The sequence below is a fragment of the Dipodomys ordii genome, unplaced genomic scaffold (genome assembly GCF_000151885.1).
Source record: "Dipodomys ordii isolate 6190 unplaced genomic scaffold, Dord_2.0 Scaffold5, whole genome shotgun sequence".
NCBI lineage: Eukaryota > Metazoa > Chordata > Mammalia > Rodentia > Heteromyidae > Dipodomys > Dipodomys ordii.
In genome coordinates, this window is record NW_012267221.1 from 20,615,213 (window position 1) to 20,632,217 (window position 17,005).

General features: G+C 35.3%; 1 protein-coding gene across 2 annotated transcripts in view; it reads left to right on the forward strand.

Moving 5' to 3' along the window:
• Ubr3 (ubiquitin protein ligase E3 component n-recognin 3 (putative)) overlaps positions 1-17,005 on the forward strand; it is a 162,347-nt gene that overhangs the window by 70,131 nt on the left and 75,211 nt on the right. For both annotated transcript variants that reach the window (XM_013029068.1, XM_013029061.1), the window contains exons 17-20: positions 2,879-2,975; positions 10,473-10,614; positions 13,671-13,775; positions 15,409-15,582. In XM_013029068.1, coding sequence (XP_012884522.1) covers positions 2,879-2,975; positions 10,473-10,614; positions 13,671-13,775; positions 15,409-15,582 — 518 coding nt within the window. The remainder of the gene's footprint in view (positions 1-2,878; positions 2,976-10,472; positions 10,615-13,670; positions 13,776-15,408; positions 15,583-17,005) is intronic.

The following is a 17,005-nucleotide window of genomic DNA, read 5'->3' on the forward strand; positions in this document are numbered from 1 at the left end:
TTAAATGTGCATTCATATATTATACATAGTTTGTGCTGTGTTGGCTAAAGCATCAAAGCAAAGTTTAAACATGTGAATTTTGTGGAGTTCACAATGGGATATTATTGAACAGTTTCTGTTAAGTTCAAATTAGCTTAAGTTTCTTTCCAGGTCTTCAAATATGCAGAATTTGCTAGAGAGAATTAGAGGAGGAAAAGAAAAAAGCCCAAACAACTGAACATTTGAAAGAGACACTGTTAAGGCAATAGTTTCTAAAATTATTATTGTCAGATCATGTTTCAGAAGATTTTTGCTAGATATAAATACCATCTCTATTACATGTGTAGTATTTTTAGTATTTTCTTATAAAATGTTACGTTATCCTAATCATGATTATTAGGTAATGAGGTTTATTTTATCTTAAGATCTTCTAATACACATTAAAAATAGGTAATTAGTAAAAGAAATTTCATACATTTGATACTTAAATCCATTTTGTATAGTATGAATTGTGACTCCCAATTAAATAGAGGGTAAGTTAACAATTTTAGCTATGGAGCAGAAAATATGGTTTATGAAGTTAGGCTAGAAAATCAACAGGTCATTTAATTTCTATTCTGTTTTCATGTTTTTTTCTTTGAGTACTTGCAGAGGTGTTAATGTATTGTTTTTCTTATTTTCTAGTAGACATTTTACAAATAGACAACAAAAACAAAGCAAAAATCCATCAATGAACCTAACATCTTTTTCTTTTTTTGGGGGTCCGGTCGTGGGGCCTGAACTCTGGGCCTGGACTCTGTCCCTCAGCTCTTCAGCTCAAGGCTAGTGCTCTACCACTTGAGCCACAGTGCCACTTCCGTTTTTTTTTCCTTTTTGCTTATGTGGTACTGAGGAATTGAACCCAGGGCCTCATGCATGCAAACAAGTGCTCTACCACGGAGCTACCTTCCCAGCCCCCATTTTTTGTTTTTTTTCTATACTGAGTTTGAACTTAGGGTCTGGAACTTGATAGTAAGGTGCTCTATCATTTGTACTAACACCCCTAGCTCTTTTTGGTTTTCATTTATATTTTGGATATGATCTTGCACTTTTTGCCTGGGACTGGTCTTGAACTGTGGTCCTCTTACACTTACCTCCTCTCTAGCTGATATTACAGGCTTGCTCCATCATGCCTGGATTGTGTTTTGAAATGGAATCTCACTTTTTGCTGAGGTTTGCCTGGAATTATAGTCCTCCCAATTTCTATCTCATGAGTAGTTGGGATTATAGTTATGTGTTGTTGGGCCTGGCTATGAACTAACTTTCTATGGGAGGGCATTGTTATATTTCACAACTTCTGTTCACTAGTGTTTATAGAATATTTAAATTATTTTTGAGGTAATCGGACATACCAAAATTCCCTTGTTTCAAATGATTAGCTATTAAATAAACATATAGAGTTGTATAGTTTGACTAAATAGTCAAATTTTAGAACATTTCTTTTTTTTTTTTTTTTTTGTCTTTTCTTTTTTGGTACTGGGGATCAAACCCAGGACGTTGCACTTGCTAGGCAAGTGCTTTTGCCACTGAGCTACATCCCAGCCCAAACATTTCTAATATTACAAAAAACCTTTTGGCCAGGCACTAGTGGTTCACACCTGTAAATCTAGCTACTCAGGAGGCTGAGATCTGAGGGTCATGGTTCATAGCCAGCCTGGGCAGGAAAGTTCGTGAGACTACCCAGTAGTCACAAAAAACTAGAAGTGGAGCTGTTACTCCAAGTGTTAAGAGTGCTAGCCATGAGCATAAAAGCTCAGGGATGATGCTGAACCCCTGAGTTCAAGCCCCAGGATCTGCACATCTCCCTTCCTCCCCGCCGCATCCCCCTGCCCCAAAACAAAAGACACCTTGTACACTTGGAGTCACTCCCTGTTTCTACTCCTAGCTCTAAGCAACCACAAGTTACTAGCTGTATAGATTTTCTTTGTGTCAGCATTTTCTATAAATAGAATCATACAGTACATGTACTTCTGCATCTGGTTTTTTCCATTCACCTTAAGTTCCTCTATTGTTAAATCTTTTATTAGTAGTTTCTTTAAGGGAGTTCATTGTATGGATATATCACTTTTTGTTTATGCATTCAGTAGTACTTGCACATCTTTCTTCCCATTCCCTTTTGCTTTTATTTTCCTTTTATTGCAAGACTGGTACTCAAACTCCATACCTGATGCCTTGCTCTCTGGCTGGTGCTCTACTAACTGAGCCATATTTCTAACCACAAGGGTTGACTATTTTTTTCCCCAGTCCCAGGGTCTTGAACTCAGGGACTGAGCGCTGTCCCTGAACCTCTTTGTGCTCAAGGCTAGTGTTCTTCCACTAGAGCCACAGCCCCACTTCTGACTTTTTTGAGTAGTTTATTGAGTCTCATGGGCACTTTTCTGCCAGGGGTTGCCTTGAACCGTGATCCTCAGATCTCAGCCTCCTGATTATAGGTGTGAGCCATCGGTGCCTAGCTTTACTTGAACATTTTTAAGGAACATTCTTTTTTTTCTTTTTTTTTGGGTCTAGTCGTGGGGCCTGGGTGCTGTCCCTCAGCTCTTCAGCTCAAGGCTAGCGCTCTACCACTTGAGCCACAGCCCCACTTCTGGCTTTTTTCTTTTTGCTTATGTGGTGCTGAGGAATTGAACCCAGGGCCTCATGCATGCAAGGCAAGCGCTATACCACTGAGCCACCTTCCCAGCCCCATTAAGGAACATTCTTAATGATGAAATTGTGAAGTTTAACTTACAAAAGTAGTCCCAATATCAGACTTATTAAGGCAAATCAATAATTTAAAATGTACTTAACAAAATAAGTAATTAGAGATTGGCTTTATTCCTAAGAAGTCAGTGTTCTGTTTCTACTTTTCTTTGTATAATAGCTGAAGTCTGGGATCAGGAGTTTGACCCTGTCATGGTCATTCTTCGAACAGTTTACCGTAGAGATGTGCAGTCTGCGATGGACAGATATACGGCATTGTAAGTCCATCAAGTCAACTAGTGTCATAATGGAGTATTTTCTGTTTATATAGAAAAGTTTCAGTTACAAGACTTAGGATATATTTTGTATCTTTGAAGGGAAGATTACCTTAAAATTTAAGGTTTTTTTTTTTTTAAAAAAACCAGTTTGGCTAAGATTTATGTAAAGGTCATTTCCAAAATTTGATGTTAATATGATAAAAATAAATTTTGTGAAACATAGTCACTACATGACAGGAAAGGAAATTTAGTTGCTGTTTGATTAATAGATTTTTAGGTTTGGTTTTATTGCATTTTACTTTGGTACCAACTGAGGGGGCACAAATTTAGAAAAATAAAATTGTCTGACATTAGAGATGATGAATGTCTATAAAAAGTGTGTACAGAAGTTGAAAACTGAACAATGGATTTGAGGAAGCCTTTGCACAGCATACATTTAAGTGGCTCTGTAAACACTGTTGCCCTAATTGCTCTGCTTTTTTATTTTCAGGATGATGGTAGTGGTAGTCATTTTGAGAATATTAGTAATAATAATAATAAAATATAGAACAAATTTAATGTTCTCTTTCACTTTGTAACTAATGATTAGGATTGGGTTGAAACTTTCAATGCCTTGAAGCAGTCTTTAGTTTATGTAAACAGTTAAGAAAAGTTTTTAAAATTTTTATTACAAAGGTAATATGTAGAAGAGTTACTATTTTGTAAGTCAGGTAAAGACATTTCTTTTTGGACAATGTCACTCCTTGTAAACAGTTTTGAAGGGGAAATTTGTATTTAACAGTGCATATTTATTAGATTCTTATTACAGGTTTATCGAAAAACATAGTTTTATCTTACTTTTACTTAGAAAACTTTTCATTTAGTCTGAGCAATTTATTTCTTTTCTTTAGAGAACTGGTTCTCAGCTAGTGATGATGTTCATTTCCCAGGGAGCACTTGACATCACTGGCTTCCGGTGGATATAATGTCTGCGTCCCATAACCAGAAATTGCCTTGCCACAAATGTCATTGGTGCTAACATTGACAAACCTGGTTTAAACACATACTGACATGTAGGCACACCCTTTCTGTACTTTCTAATCAGTCTTGTATCATTAGTTGTTTAGATTTTTATGATATTTTGATTTATAACTACTTCACATAGTCAAACAAAATCATATGCCCAAAGCTGTTTTTTAAAATATGTATTTTAAGTTATTATAAAGGTGATGTACAGAGGGGTTACTGTCAGGTAATGAGTACATTTCTTTTTGAACAATGTCACCTCCTTCCTTTGCTCTCTCCCACCAGGAAGTCCAAAGCTGTTTTGTTATCAGCTTTTCCACTTTTCTCTTTTGTTCTTTGGTTTTCCTAATTCATTTTTCTCCATTTGGTTTGGGGTCACAGCACATTTAAGAATAATTTCTTACAAATATTTCTGAGGTAGTATAATGTTTCTTAGCAGTTTGAAAATATATATTTTAAGAAAACGTGTATTAAACAGTAATAATAGATGACAAATACACTCTTTAGTATTAAATTAAAGCCCTTTATGCATTTCTTTGTAAACTTATCTTTGAAATTTATGTGAAAGCTGTTAAATTTGTCTGATAGTAATTTTTTTTTTTTTTGTCGGTCATGGGTCTTGAACTCTGGGCTTGGGCGCTGTCCTTGCGCTCTTCAGCTCAAGGCGAGCACTCTACCGCTTGAGCCATAGCACCACTTCGGGTTTTCTAGTGTTTTTTATTGGAGATTAGTCTCACGAACTTTCCTGCCCTGATCCTCAGATCTTAGGATTGGAGTAGCTATGATTACAGGCGTGAGCCACCTGCGCCCGGCTTGTCTGATAGTATTTTATCTACTTAAACACCATTTCCTTGAAGAGAGTATTAGTTTCTATGAAAAACTTAAATTTGTTGAAATTTGTTCTTTATATGAAATACAGTGACTGTGCCTTTTGTGTGGCATTTCTCAATTGTTGTGTATTTGTATGAAGAGTTAACTGTTTCAATTACTATTATAGCAAAAATTAGGAAGATTCATTCCCTGAATGAATATATACTGGTGATTAGCTTTTCTTTTAGCTTTAACGAACAAAAATGTCATTATTTTTATTGATTGAGATTCCTTCTTATTTACAAAAGAAAACAGAAAAGTTTTTGAAGAGCAATAACCAAAATAGTTGGGTAAATTAAAACTGTTGTATTCTCAGACACTATAGCTTGGTGCCAGGTACTTTGTAGGCAGTAAATATTTGTTAGAATATATTTTTTTTGTGCTGAAAGTTTAAGCAGAAATAAGCTTGATTTCCCCCCTAATTTCTGGAAAAGGTCTTTCAGATCTAGTCTAGCTTCTATGAAAGTGTCTCTGTTGCTGTCACTGAAAGAAGTGATGAGGGAACAGCATAAGAAGGCCTGAAAGAGTAGAGGGGATGGTCCTGTAACCTTCTCCACTCCCAGAAAACTTTCATGGACAGCTCAGAACTTAAACCAGTCACTGAATGAAAAAAAAAACTACCCGGTTACTGTTAGATGTTAGGTATGAGGACATTGAAACCCTAGAAGCTCAGTAAAATATATTTGGTAATGGTAGTGTTGGAAGTATGGTCTAGGCTTTGTCTAAGAGACCAAATGACTTTATGTAAGTAGCTATATTGAATTCAATTGGAAAGTAAAATTTTTGTACTGTAAATTCTATTGCTTCTCATTTCTCATCTTGAAAGTTAATGGCCGCTGTCATTTCAAAATATAATTTATAAATTTGTCTATGTATCATTTTTGTCTCCAACTGGCATTGGAGGTGTTGATTTCAGTCACTTAAAATTCCTTTTTGTTGCCATATAGTATTTTATTTGCATTAGTATTCCATTAATGCTTTTGAAAAGAGTAGTTAGAATGATATATTACCTGCTATCTTGAACAAATATATAACCTTTCTTTTGTAATGTTTTATTAAGCTATTTGGGAATAGTGCTTAAAGCAAAGAAAATAATAACCAAAAATTGCTTTTCTTTGCCAAATGAATGAATAGTTGAAATAGTTCATGATGTTAGTTGTTTTGAAAATTATGATTATATAGGAATATTATTTAGTATTGTGTAGAATTTTTTTCTTTATAAAAAGAAAACAGTTACTTTTATGGCTCTCTTAGTCACAGAGGCAGCTTATTTCTCTGAGGTATAAATGCTTAATTTTAAAGACTTTTCCTTATACCTTCATACTATTTCTTTTCTATTGTTCAGTCTCTAGCTTCCGTATGGTCTAATAATGCTGGACACATATTATTAAGAGCTGATTGTTTTGGTGAAGCTTGTAGATGCTCAATTTTGGTATATGGTGAATTTATGTATGCAGTTTTATAGAGTGAGATCTTTTCATTCTATTCAGAGTTCTCAGAGAAGTACTTTCAAATATTACTCAAAAGGTAGTTTGATTGCTGTATTCTGTGAATGGAATGGAAATCAAGGCCTAGGGGTTCTGAATCAAATATCCTATAGCTTTAATCTCCTATCCTCATATCTTTAACCAGGCTTGGAGTTTTACCTTTTCTGGAGATAGTCCTCCCTTTAGAATTCTAGAGCAGAAATGGAGAGCAATTTACATTCAATTCTTATCTTAGCCTTCTACCTCCTCACCTTGCAGTTACTGTGGTCTAGGTATTATTGATTTCTTTGCCTGTTTTTAATATTTTGATGGTGCTAGTTTTGAATTGAGGGCCTCACATTTGTAAGATAGACACTCTTATCACTTGAGCCATATTTCTAGCTTCTTTTGCTTTAGGTTATTTCTACATTTCTTACTTTATACCTTGGCTGGCTAGGGATCACAGTCCTCATATTTTACAAGTAGTTGGAATTACAAGTGTGAGCATGGTATGTGGCTTGCTTGTTGAGATGGGATCTTGCTAATTCTTGCCCTGGCTGATCTCAAACTGAGATCTTTCCAATCTCTGCTTGCCAGATAGCTGGGATTATAGCAAGTGTTCCCATACGTGGCCTCTTTTTTTTTGTCAGTTGTTGGGCTTGAATTCTGAGCTGTCTCTGAGCTCTTTTGCTCAAGGATCCTGTTCTAGCACTTTAAGCCACAGCTCCATTTCCAATTTTCTGGTGATTAATTGGAAATAAGAATCTCATAGACTTTCTTGTCCTGGCTGGTTAACTGCAGTCCTCATATCTCAGCCTCCTGAGTAGCTAGGATTACAGAGGCATGTGTCACCAGTGCCTGGATAGCCTCTTTTATTTATTAAATCTCAATAGCTTTTGAGATTCTGAGTACAAAATTTACCAGATAAATGATTTTCAGATTTCTCCCATCACTCTGTGATATGGCTTTTCACTTACATTATGGTTGTTTCAGTACTGGGAATTGAACCCAAGTCATCATGTATGCTGGGCAGACATTTTACTTGAGCTTTGCCCCCAGGCCTTTTTTGTTGTTGTTGTTGTTGGTTGTGGGGCTTGAGCTCAGGGCCTTGACACTGTCCCTGAGCTTTTGTGCTCAAGGGTAGTGCTTTACCACTTTGAGCCACAGTACCACTTCCGTTTTTTGGGGGGGGGTTAATTGGAGATAAGAGGCTCAGGGACTTTCCTGTCTGGGCTGGCTTTGAACTGCAATCCTCAGATCTCAGCCTCCTGAGTAGATAGACTTATAGATGTGAACCACTGGCTTCAGGCCTTTGTTTTTGAAATAGGGTTTCCCTAATTTTATCTTGGCTGGCTTTGAGTTTGAGATCCTTCTACATCCTTCTCCCACTAGCTAAGATTTCAGGCATGTTCTACCATGACTACCTTTTAAAAAAGAATTGGCTTATATCAGTTATACAAGAGAGAAACATTTCATAGTTACATCTCTACCCATGTTTACACTGTTTCCAATTAGTCTCATCCTCCTGTATCATGTTCCCTGCCCCCTATTCTCCAATCGATAGTGTTCTTAACAGGTTTCCTTGTTCCATTTTTATAGTTGGAAATAGTCAATTTCAGCAGTATTCAGTCTTCTTTATCCTCCCCGCTACAGGTTTACCTCCCACCCATTAGTCCCTACCTACCCATAGAATGTTACACTTGGTTTCTTGTTTAACCAACTAAACAATGACATATGTTTCTTGTTTGTTGATGTATTCATATGTACATGTCCATATTATAAATGTCTTTTAGGCCTGGCTTCCATGAGAACATGATATTTTGTTTTTTGGGCTTGTCTCAAGATGTCCTCTATTTTTCTACAAATCATGTGATTTCACTATTGTTTATGGCTGTGTAATATGCCATAGAATAAATATACTACAACTTCTTTATTTATGTGTTATTGGGCACCTCAGCTGACCCCCCAGCTATTTTAAACAAGGGTTTTGATAAACATCGATATGCAGGTGTTTTTCAGGTATATTGGTATTTCTCCTTCATATATATGCTGAATAGTCATGCCTAGCTTTTAATCTTTTAGAAAATATTCATTTAAGGTTATAAATTTCTTTCCAAATACTGATTTAGCTGCATTTTTTTTTTTTTTTTGGGTCTGGCGTGGGGCCTGAACTCTGGGCCTGGGAGCTGTCCCTCAGCTCTTCAGCTCAAGGCTAGCACTCTACCACTTGAGCCACAGCACCACTTCTGGCTTTTTTCTTTTTGCTTATGTGGTGCTGAGGAATCGAACCCAGGGCCTCATGCATGCAAGGCAAGTGCTCTACCACTGAGCCACCTTCCCAGCCCATGGTTGCATTTTATAATGTTTATTATATAGTTAAGATCCTAAATTTAAGTTTTTTTTCTAAGTCTTCCTTCTCTGTCTTCCTCTCTTCTTCCCCTTCCTCTTCCCCTGTTTCATCCCATCTCCCTGTCTTTCTCTTTCCCTTTTCCTTCCTCCTCTTCTCCTCTTTCCAGCAACTTACTCACTTGCTAGGCAAGAACTGTGGCACTCATCATGCTCCTAGCCTTTTGAGACCATGATCCTCCTATTTATACCTCCTATATCACTAGGATGGCAAGTATGCCACTATGCCTGGCTTATTGGAGATACGGTTTTGCTAAATTTTTCCTAGGCTGGTCTTGAACCATGATCCTCCTGATCTCTGCCTCCCAAGTAGCTGGGATTTCAGGCATGAACCACCATTTCTGACTTTGTTAGGATTTTAATAATCTTTTAATTAAAAACCTACAGTGTTTTAGAATATTTACATGTCACTGGGTATCAATGGCTCTTACTTGTAATGCTTAGCACTCAGGAGGTTGAGATCAGAGGATTGGATTCAAAGCCTGCCTGGGCAGAAAAGTCCTCAGGACATCATCTCCAGTTAACCAGCAGAATTTAACACTGGAGACATGGCTCAAGTGGTAGAATTCAAACCATGAGCAAGCAAGCAGTGCAAGAGCTCAAGGCCCTGAGTTAAAGCCATATGTCATCACACATGAAAAGACTGTTTAGTTTTGGATTATCTTTTTTTTTTTTTTTTTGTCAGTCGTGGGGTTTGAACTCTGGGCCTGAGTGCTGTCCCTAAGCTCTTCAGCTCAAGGCGAGCACTTTACCACTTGAGCTACAGCACCACTTCCGGTTTTCTGGTGGTTTATTGGAGATAAGAGTCTCATGGACTTTCCTGCCTGGACTGGCTTTGAACAGTGATCCTCAGATCTCAGTCTCCTGAATAGCTAGGATTACAGGTGTGATCTATTGTCATCTGGCAAGAATTAGCTTTCATATCAGTTTAGTCTCTAGGTTTTGTATGAGCACCTGTGTTCTAGCAACTCATGGATTTTACAACCACTAACAGTGTAAATGCTCATTGTTAATTATGAGGGACTCTACTTTTTTAGTTCAAAGATGCATTTAAAAGATTTTATTTAGGACTGGGAAGGTGGCTCAGTGGTAAAGTGCTTGTCTTGCATGCATGAGGCCCTGGGTTCGATTCCTCAGCACCACATAGCAGAAAAAGCCAGAAGTGGTGCTGTGGCTCAAGTGGTAGACCACTGGCCTTGAGCTGAAGAGCTGAGGGACAGTGCCCAGGCCCAGAGTTCAGGCCCCACAACTGGCAAAAAAAAAAAAAAAGGATTTTATTTAATTTTTAAAAATTATCTTTAAGTAATTGTAGAAAGATGATGATGCATCTTGATCAGTGTCACCTATTCCATGGTTGTCCCCAATCGTTCCTAACCTCAAAGATTATATTTTATATTTCATTCAAAATTTTCAGTCACTGGTAGTGGGAGAATTTTTTGTTTTGGCCAGTTGTTATAAAAAATGTATTTACTGAGTAGTTCGGTTATATTCTTTTTGTTCATTTATTTTGGTTTTCATTTTTATATTCATGTGCTTTCTAGTTTTCAACTTAGTTTTTTCTACTTGTTTATTTTTTTTCAATAGAAAAGTAATGTTGCTTGTGTGCAGAGTAGCTGTATGTTTGCCATTTTAAAAGTAATTATGATTAAAAATACTACTTAGTAAAATGTGACAGAGACTTCTGTAAATCACTGTTTTAACTTTAATTTTGAGTCTATTATATAATTTTGGTTTTATATTATTTTTACAGTTTAAAACAAAGTGGAAAATTCCCTGGAAATCCTTGGCCTCCCTATAAGAAAAGGACATCACTCCATCCTAGCTATAAAGGTCTCATGAGACTTTTACACTGTAAAACTTTACACATTGTGCTATTCACTCTGCTTTACAAGGTACAGTACTAATTTGAATAGAATGGCTTAAATTAGAATTTATAATTACACTTCCCATGTAAAAGGTCTAAAGAAATAATATTATATAAAAGTACCACTTATAAAGCAAAGTGTATTAATACATTTAAGATGTATGAAGATATGTTATAATTGCATATATGTGACTTCCAAGTTGAAAATAACCACATTACTACACTATTTTTTGTAGGATATTTTTCATCTTATTCACTTTCAAATAAGGGTATTTATAGCTTCTATAGAATAAGAAGTGAAATGTGGTGGCACCATAGGTATTATAGAATGAACTAAGGGACCAAACAACCACTGATACTGCTAAATGACAAAACCAAAATGGCAGCTGTGTAGAGTGACCTCTGTTTCATATGGTTCTCTTCATTTTTTTTTCATAAGTATTGTGACACAGAGAGATTTGAGTAGGGCTCCTATGTGGCAGTATTGAAAACATTTTTTATGAACACTTTAGAAAGTAACTCAAAAGATGCTTTCTTGGGGGTGGGAAGGTGACTCAGTGGTAGAGTGCCTGCTTTGCATGCATGAAGCCCTGGGTTCAATTCCTCAGCACCACATAAGCAGAAAAAGCCGGAAGTGGTGCTGTAGCTCAAGTGGTCTAGCGCTAGCCTTGAGCTGAAGAACTGAGGGACAGCACCCAGGCCCAGAGTTCAGGCCCATGACTGACCAAAAAAAAAGATGCTTTCTTTGCTTGTGTTACATAGAAACTTTACCTGTAGAATCTTTCTCACACAAAACCGACTTACTCATTTGATTCATACCAATTTTGTACTAAGAAATTATATGAAATGTAGAATATGTGCCTGTGCATGTGTGTATATGTATGTATGTGTAGACTTAGATTTCTATGATCTAATTTGTATGAGAGATAGAAGATAAATATATCTATGTCGTATGCATAAAATAACTGCAGCATCTGTCAAATGTAGACATAATTATTGTGCAAGTTAGAACAAAGATACTGTGAAAATTAAAAACATTTCAAAAGTGAGCATATTCCAATTGATATGTACAAGAAATTTTAATTAAGGAAATACACATTAAATTTATTCAAATAGACATTTTAGTTTTTCTCCCAAGTCTTTTAAATTTCTGTACTTGTTTTCCTTTCAACTTTTCCTGTGACCAATTTTTCATTTCACTTACAAAGTTACTTTGTTTGAGATTTAAAGACCACCAGTGTTTCAAAAAAATTGTCCAGGAATGCTTTTTAAAATTACTTTCCAAGGGCTGGGAAGGTGGCTCAGTGGTAGAGCGCTTGCCTTGCATGCATGAGGCCTTGGGTTCGATTCCTCAGCACCATATAAGCAAAAAGAAAAAAGCTGGAAGTGGCGCTGTGGCTCAAGTGGTAGAGTGCTAGCCTTGAGCCGAGGAGCTGAGGGACAGCGCCCAGGCCCAGAGTTCAGGCCCCATGACCGGACCCAAAATAAACAAAAAATTACTTTCCAAGAATATTATTCAGGAAAATCACTTAAAGTGTTCTTTTCCTTCATTAGAATTTCTTTTCTTAATAAAAAGTTGTTTGTGTTCATTTTATAAATAAACATTTGAATTTTTTTCTCAGTGCTATATTTGTCTTTTAAATGCTTTATACATACATGTCTAACAAAAGGCTTTCATGAACAAAAGTCTGGTTAGTATTCTTATTATTCAGTATGAAAATTGAGTTTTGGAGGTTAACTGGTTCAAGTGGTAAAATTGAGTATGGTTTATCAATAGTAATTCATGAAAAATTGAGGAAGCCTTAACTGTAAATGACTTACCATCTTTTAAGTTACATTTCAGGTTTCAAGATTTGCTGAATTGTAAAGTAATATTTGATCAAAAAGACCAAAAAGTTTCTTTTGTTCTAAGACATAATGAAAAAATTTAAAGTTAGTTTTTTTAATGATAGTTTTTCTGACTATAGCATTTATAATAAAAGTTATTGACATTTAGTAAGTCATGACTCAGTAGTAGAGTACCTGCCTAGCAAGAGTGAAGTCTTGAATTTAAACCTCAATACCTCCAAAAACAAGGTAGGTTTTGAGAGCCTATGCTTTTCACCTATTTGCCATACAAGAGATGGATGGAAAAGCTCTCTCTGAAGTTAAATGTTAGGGTGTCAGTTGAATGAAGTCTATTTTTCAATTGTAATAGATTAGGTCCTAAGTAACTAAGTTCTCTTCTCATGCTCTCAGCAGTTTGGACAATTTCTGTGAGGATCAGCCTGCTCTCTTCTCTTTTTCTCTTATTATTTTACCTATAACTGATAGTACCACTTCCTACAGAATATTTTCTTTTCTATCATTTGGCCAGATGGCCTTTTTTCTAAAGAGGACAAGAAGTTTCTTAAAATATTTTAGGTATTTCTGATCAGTAGTTTCTCACACTATATTGAATGAATGTTTAAGGAGCCTGGAAATTCTCTAAGAGATACATAAAACTTGTATACATTATGAAATATAGATCTAAGGTCAGTATCAGACTTTCATCAGTGAAGAGACTCTATTCTAATCACTTTCATTTCTTTTTTCTTCATGTAAAACTCACATTAATATATACATTTGAACAGCCATTTCCAGTATGCTTAGGCTCAGAACTTAAATTTTACAGATAGATTCTAGGAACAGTAATGTTTCATAAAGCCTTCTTTTGCTCCCAGTTATATGCTAGGTGTTATACTAAGCACATTTGCATTTGCGCAAATTACATTTTATTTAACAAATATTTATCTAGTATCATTGTCCTCAGAAGACTCTCAGCAAATCAGGACGTTAAATATTCTTTTTACCTTATTAAGTGCTGATACATTTATATTAATTTTAGTGGGTTGTATAATAATGTGTTAATGTTTGTGAAATATGAACGTTTCTATTTGTAGGTAGTGCCTTCAAAGGACATCTGTTGTTTGGTTTTACTTTCTCTTTTCCCAAGATGTAATTTTACTTGAATTCTTGGTTTTTATGTACTTGTATTTTTTTTTAATCTGTGTTCAAATGTTTTTGGGGAAAATAATTATGAGATCTTTTTTTCCCTTTTCAAAGATTCTGATGGATCATCAAAATCTATCAGAACATGTGCTCTGCATGGTTTTATATCTGATTGAACTAGGACTTGAAAATTCTACTGGAGATGAATCAGATGAAGAAGTAAGTATTTTCTTATATTTCAGAATTTTTAGATAGGAGAAAAACCCTGTTTTTAGGTAGTTTCCAGGATTATTCATATTTACATAAGGTCTCAACAGCCAATAGAAGAGGTTTTGATCTTCAAATATATATGGTCTTATAGAGATTTCGTTCATATTGACAGTATTACTTATGGAACTTTTGAATTTGAAATTTATCATATCACAAAAATTAAGGAAAGTGATTAATGCATTTTTTACTGTTAAAATAAGAACACTGCTGCTAAATAATGATTAAGATAATAGTGTAGAAATTGTATTACTTTCATTGGTGCCTTTTTTAGTAACACATTCTTTCTGAAAACATTTTAAAGTAATGGAATAAATGTTATGGGAGAATGCTTACTTAAGAATACAAGTTGTTGCTGGGTGCTGGTGGCTCATGCCTGTCTGTAATCCTAGCTATTCAGGAGGCTGAGATCTGAGGATCAGAGTTCGAAGCCCTCCAAGGCAGAAAAGTCCCTGAGATTCTTATCTCCAATAAACTACTCAGAAAAAGCTGGAAGTGATGCTGTGGCTTAATTGGTAGAGTGCTAGCCTTGAGCACAAAGAGGCTCAGGGATAGTGCCCAGACTCTGAGTCTAAGCTCCAGGACTGTCAAAGCAAACAAAAAACCCCAAAAAAACCTCACACAAGTTGCTGATGTACTTCTGGGCTTTATAAGTGTTATTTTCAAAAAAGCACTTGTTACAAATTAGTTTTACAAGTGTAAGTTTCTTCTCATCCCCAAACACAAAGTGTAAAGGGAAAATAGGCAGTACTTTTTAGTCTATGTTGAGTCAACATATATTCTTTCTTAGATAGTAAAAGCTCATTAAGATTCCTTCAAGATTTGGAGCCAGCCTATGTAGATATATCCTAGATACTTTTTTTCTCTCTCTCTCTTTTTTCCCCTGTTCCGGCACTGGGGTTGAACTCAGAGCTTCAGGCTCTTACTTTTTTTGTTCATAGCTGGTGCTGTACCACTTGAACCTCACTTCCATTTCCAGCTTTTTGCTAGTTAATTGGAGATAAAAATCTCACAGATTTCTGGCAAATCTGGCTTTGAACTGTGATCCTCAGATCTTAGCCTCCTGATTAGGTAGTGTTACAGGTATGAGCCACCAGTGCCTTCTCCAATAGACTCTTTATTTTTAATTAACTTGAAAAAAGTTGGAAGTTGGGACATGTCCAAGTGGTAGAGAACCACCCATAAGTAAAAAATCTGAGCAAGTATAAGAGGCCATCAGGCTTCAGTGTCAGCACCAAAAAAAAAATTTCTTCAAGACCAAATCTTATTTGTAGTTGATTTTTTTCCGACTTACTTTGTTCATTAATTTGAAGTGGCACTATTTAACCGTGATTATTACTAATGGCCAGTGGTATCTTGTAATGTCCAGTATTTCCAGATTGAAAATGGTATTTTTCATGAGTATGCTAATTCCAGAGAATTTAGCTATAAAACCTATTTCTTTATTTTTGAATTTGGTTATTTTATCCATTTTATAATTAATGGGTGAGACTATTTAGGACTATGGCAGGCTTGTTAATTTTCCATTGAACCTCAGGCCTGATAGGACAAACTTTCATATTTATTTATTTTTTAAATGTTTTAGGTGACAGTAGGGGGACCAGAACGTTGTCATGACAGTTGGTTCCCTGGCAGTAACTTAGTATCAAATATGCGACACTTTATAAACTATGTTAGAGTGAGAGTTCCAGACACTGCTCCCGAAGTGAAGAGAGACTCACCTGCAACTACTAGCTCTGAGAGCTTGGGTTCTCTACAAGTAAGTACAAAAGTAAGGGAAGAGGAAAAAAATAAAAAGGAAAACCATCATGTTTAGATACATTGTTTATATCACTATATGATACCTAAAAGAAAAAAAATGTGATTATGGATAACTAAAAACTGTCTTTTATTTCCTCTGATATATCTAAGCAACTTCTGCCTCACCAGTCTTTATCCTTTAATCTGTCAGAGTTCACGACGGCCTAGAGTTCTTCAAAGAGAGGTAGATGTGTATGATGTTTGCATTAATGCAATATGGCATTAACTGAAACTGGGAAAAACACTTTGAAGTATTGTGTGTGTGTGTGTGTGCATTTGATTAATGTTGTTAAAATAAGTTTCCTTATTTTCAGTTTTTTTATGTCAATGAGATGATTTAAGTTTAATTTTAAAAGAAAGTTTATATTATTGACCCCCAAAATAACACTGAGAATTTAATAGTGTATTTTTCTTACTAGTGTTAGAGATATTTTATAGGCAGAACATTTGGTCTTGTAATAGTATTACTAACATCTTATAAATGATTTCCTAAATCAATAATTTAATTGCTGGCAGCATGCCCATTTAAAAAAGGTTGTTTTTTTTTGCTTATATGGCAATTAATTAACTTTTATACAGTAAGTGTATAAAAACTTAGGCTAGTGTTTTTAGACTTATTTTGTGAAATAGCTCTCTCATTGCATGTAGCTTAATTTTAAAAAGTAGAAATGAAAATCTTGAATTGACATGCTAAATAATTACATGTAAGCAGCTTTAATTTCTACAAACTAGATTTTTGTGAGTAGACATAATTGAATTGACATTTCTCATAATACACTCTATATGTAGAGAAGTTTTTTTAAAAATGTAATTTGGTTGCGAATATAGTAAAGAGTTTTAATTAATAGCCTGCAGCTTTTGTCAGAGGTAGCTTTTACCCCTAATGCTATCCTGTATTAAAATAAACAACAACAAATGAAATACATTAAACTGACTCATATTAAGATGATTTCTAAAAGCTCTAATGCAGTTAAACTGTTTCATAGCAAAAAAACTGTTTGTAAGATAAATTATTGAGAAAAATAATTAAAACTACTTACATAACAAATCAGTGATATTCAAACAAATATATTTGCTATTTTATCCATACATTTCAATTTAATAACTGTTTGTTAGAAGTAATTTTAAACTTTTTTTTTGCCATGGAATTCTGGGCCTGGGCATGTCCCTGAGCTTTTGTTTGCTCAAGGTTCTATCACTTGACCTATAGTGCTGCTTCTGTTTTTTTCTGTGATTAATTGGAGATAAGAGTCTCAGGGATTTTCCTGCCTGGGCTGGCTTCGAACCACAGTCCTCAGATCTCAGCCTCCTGAGTAGTGAGGATTAAATGTGTGAGCCACCAATACCGGGCAATTTTAAACTTTTGACGTTATTTAAGAGAA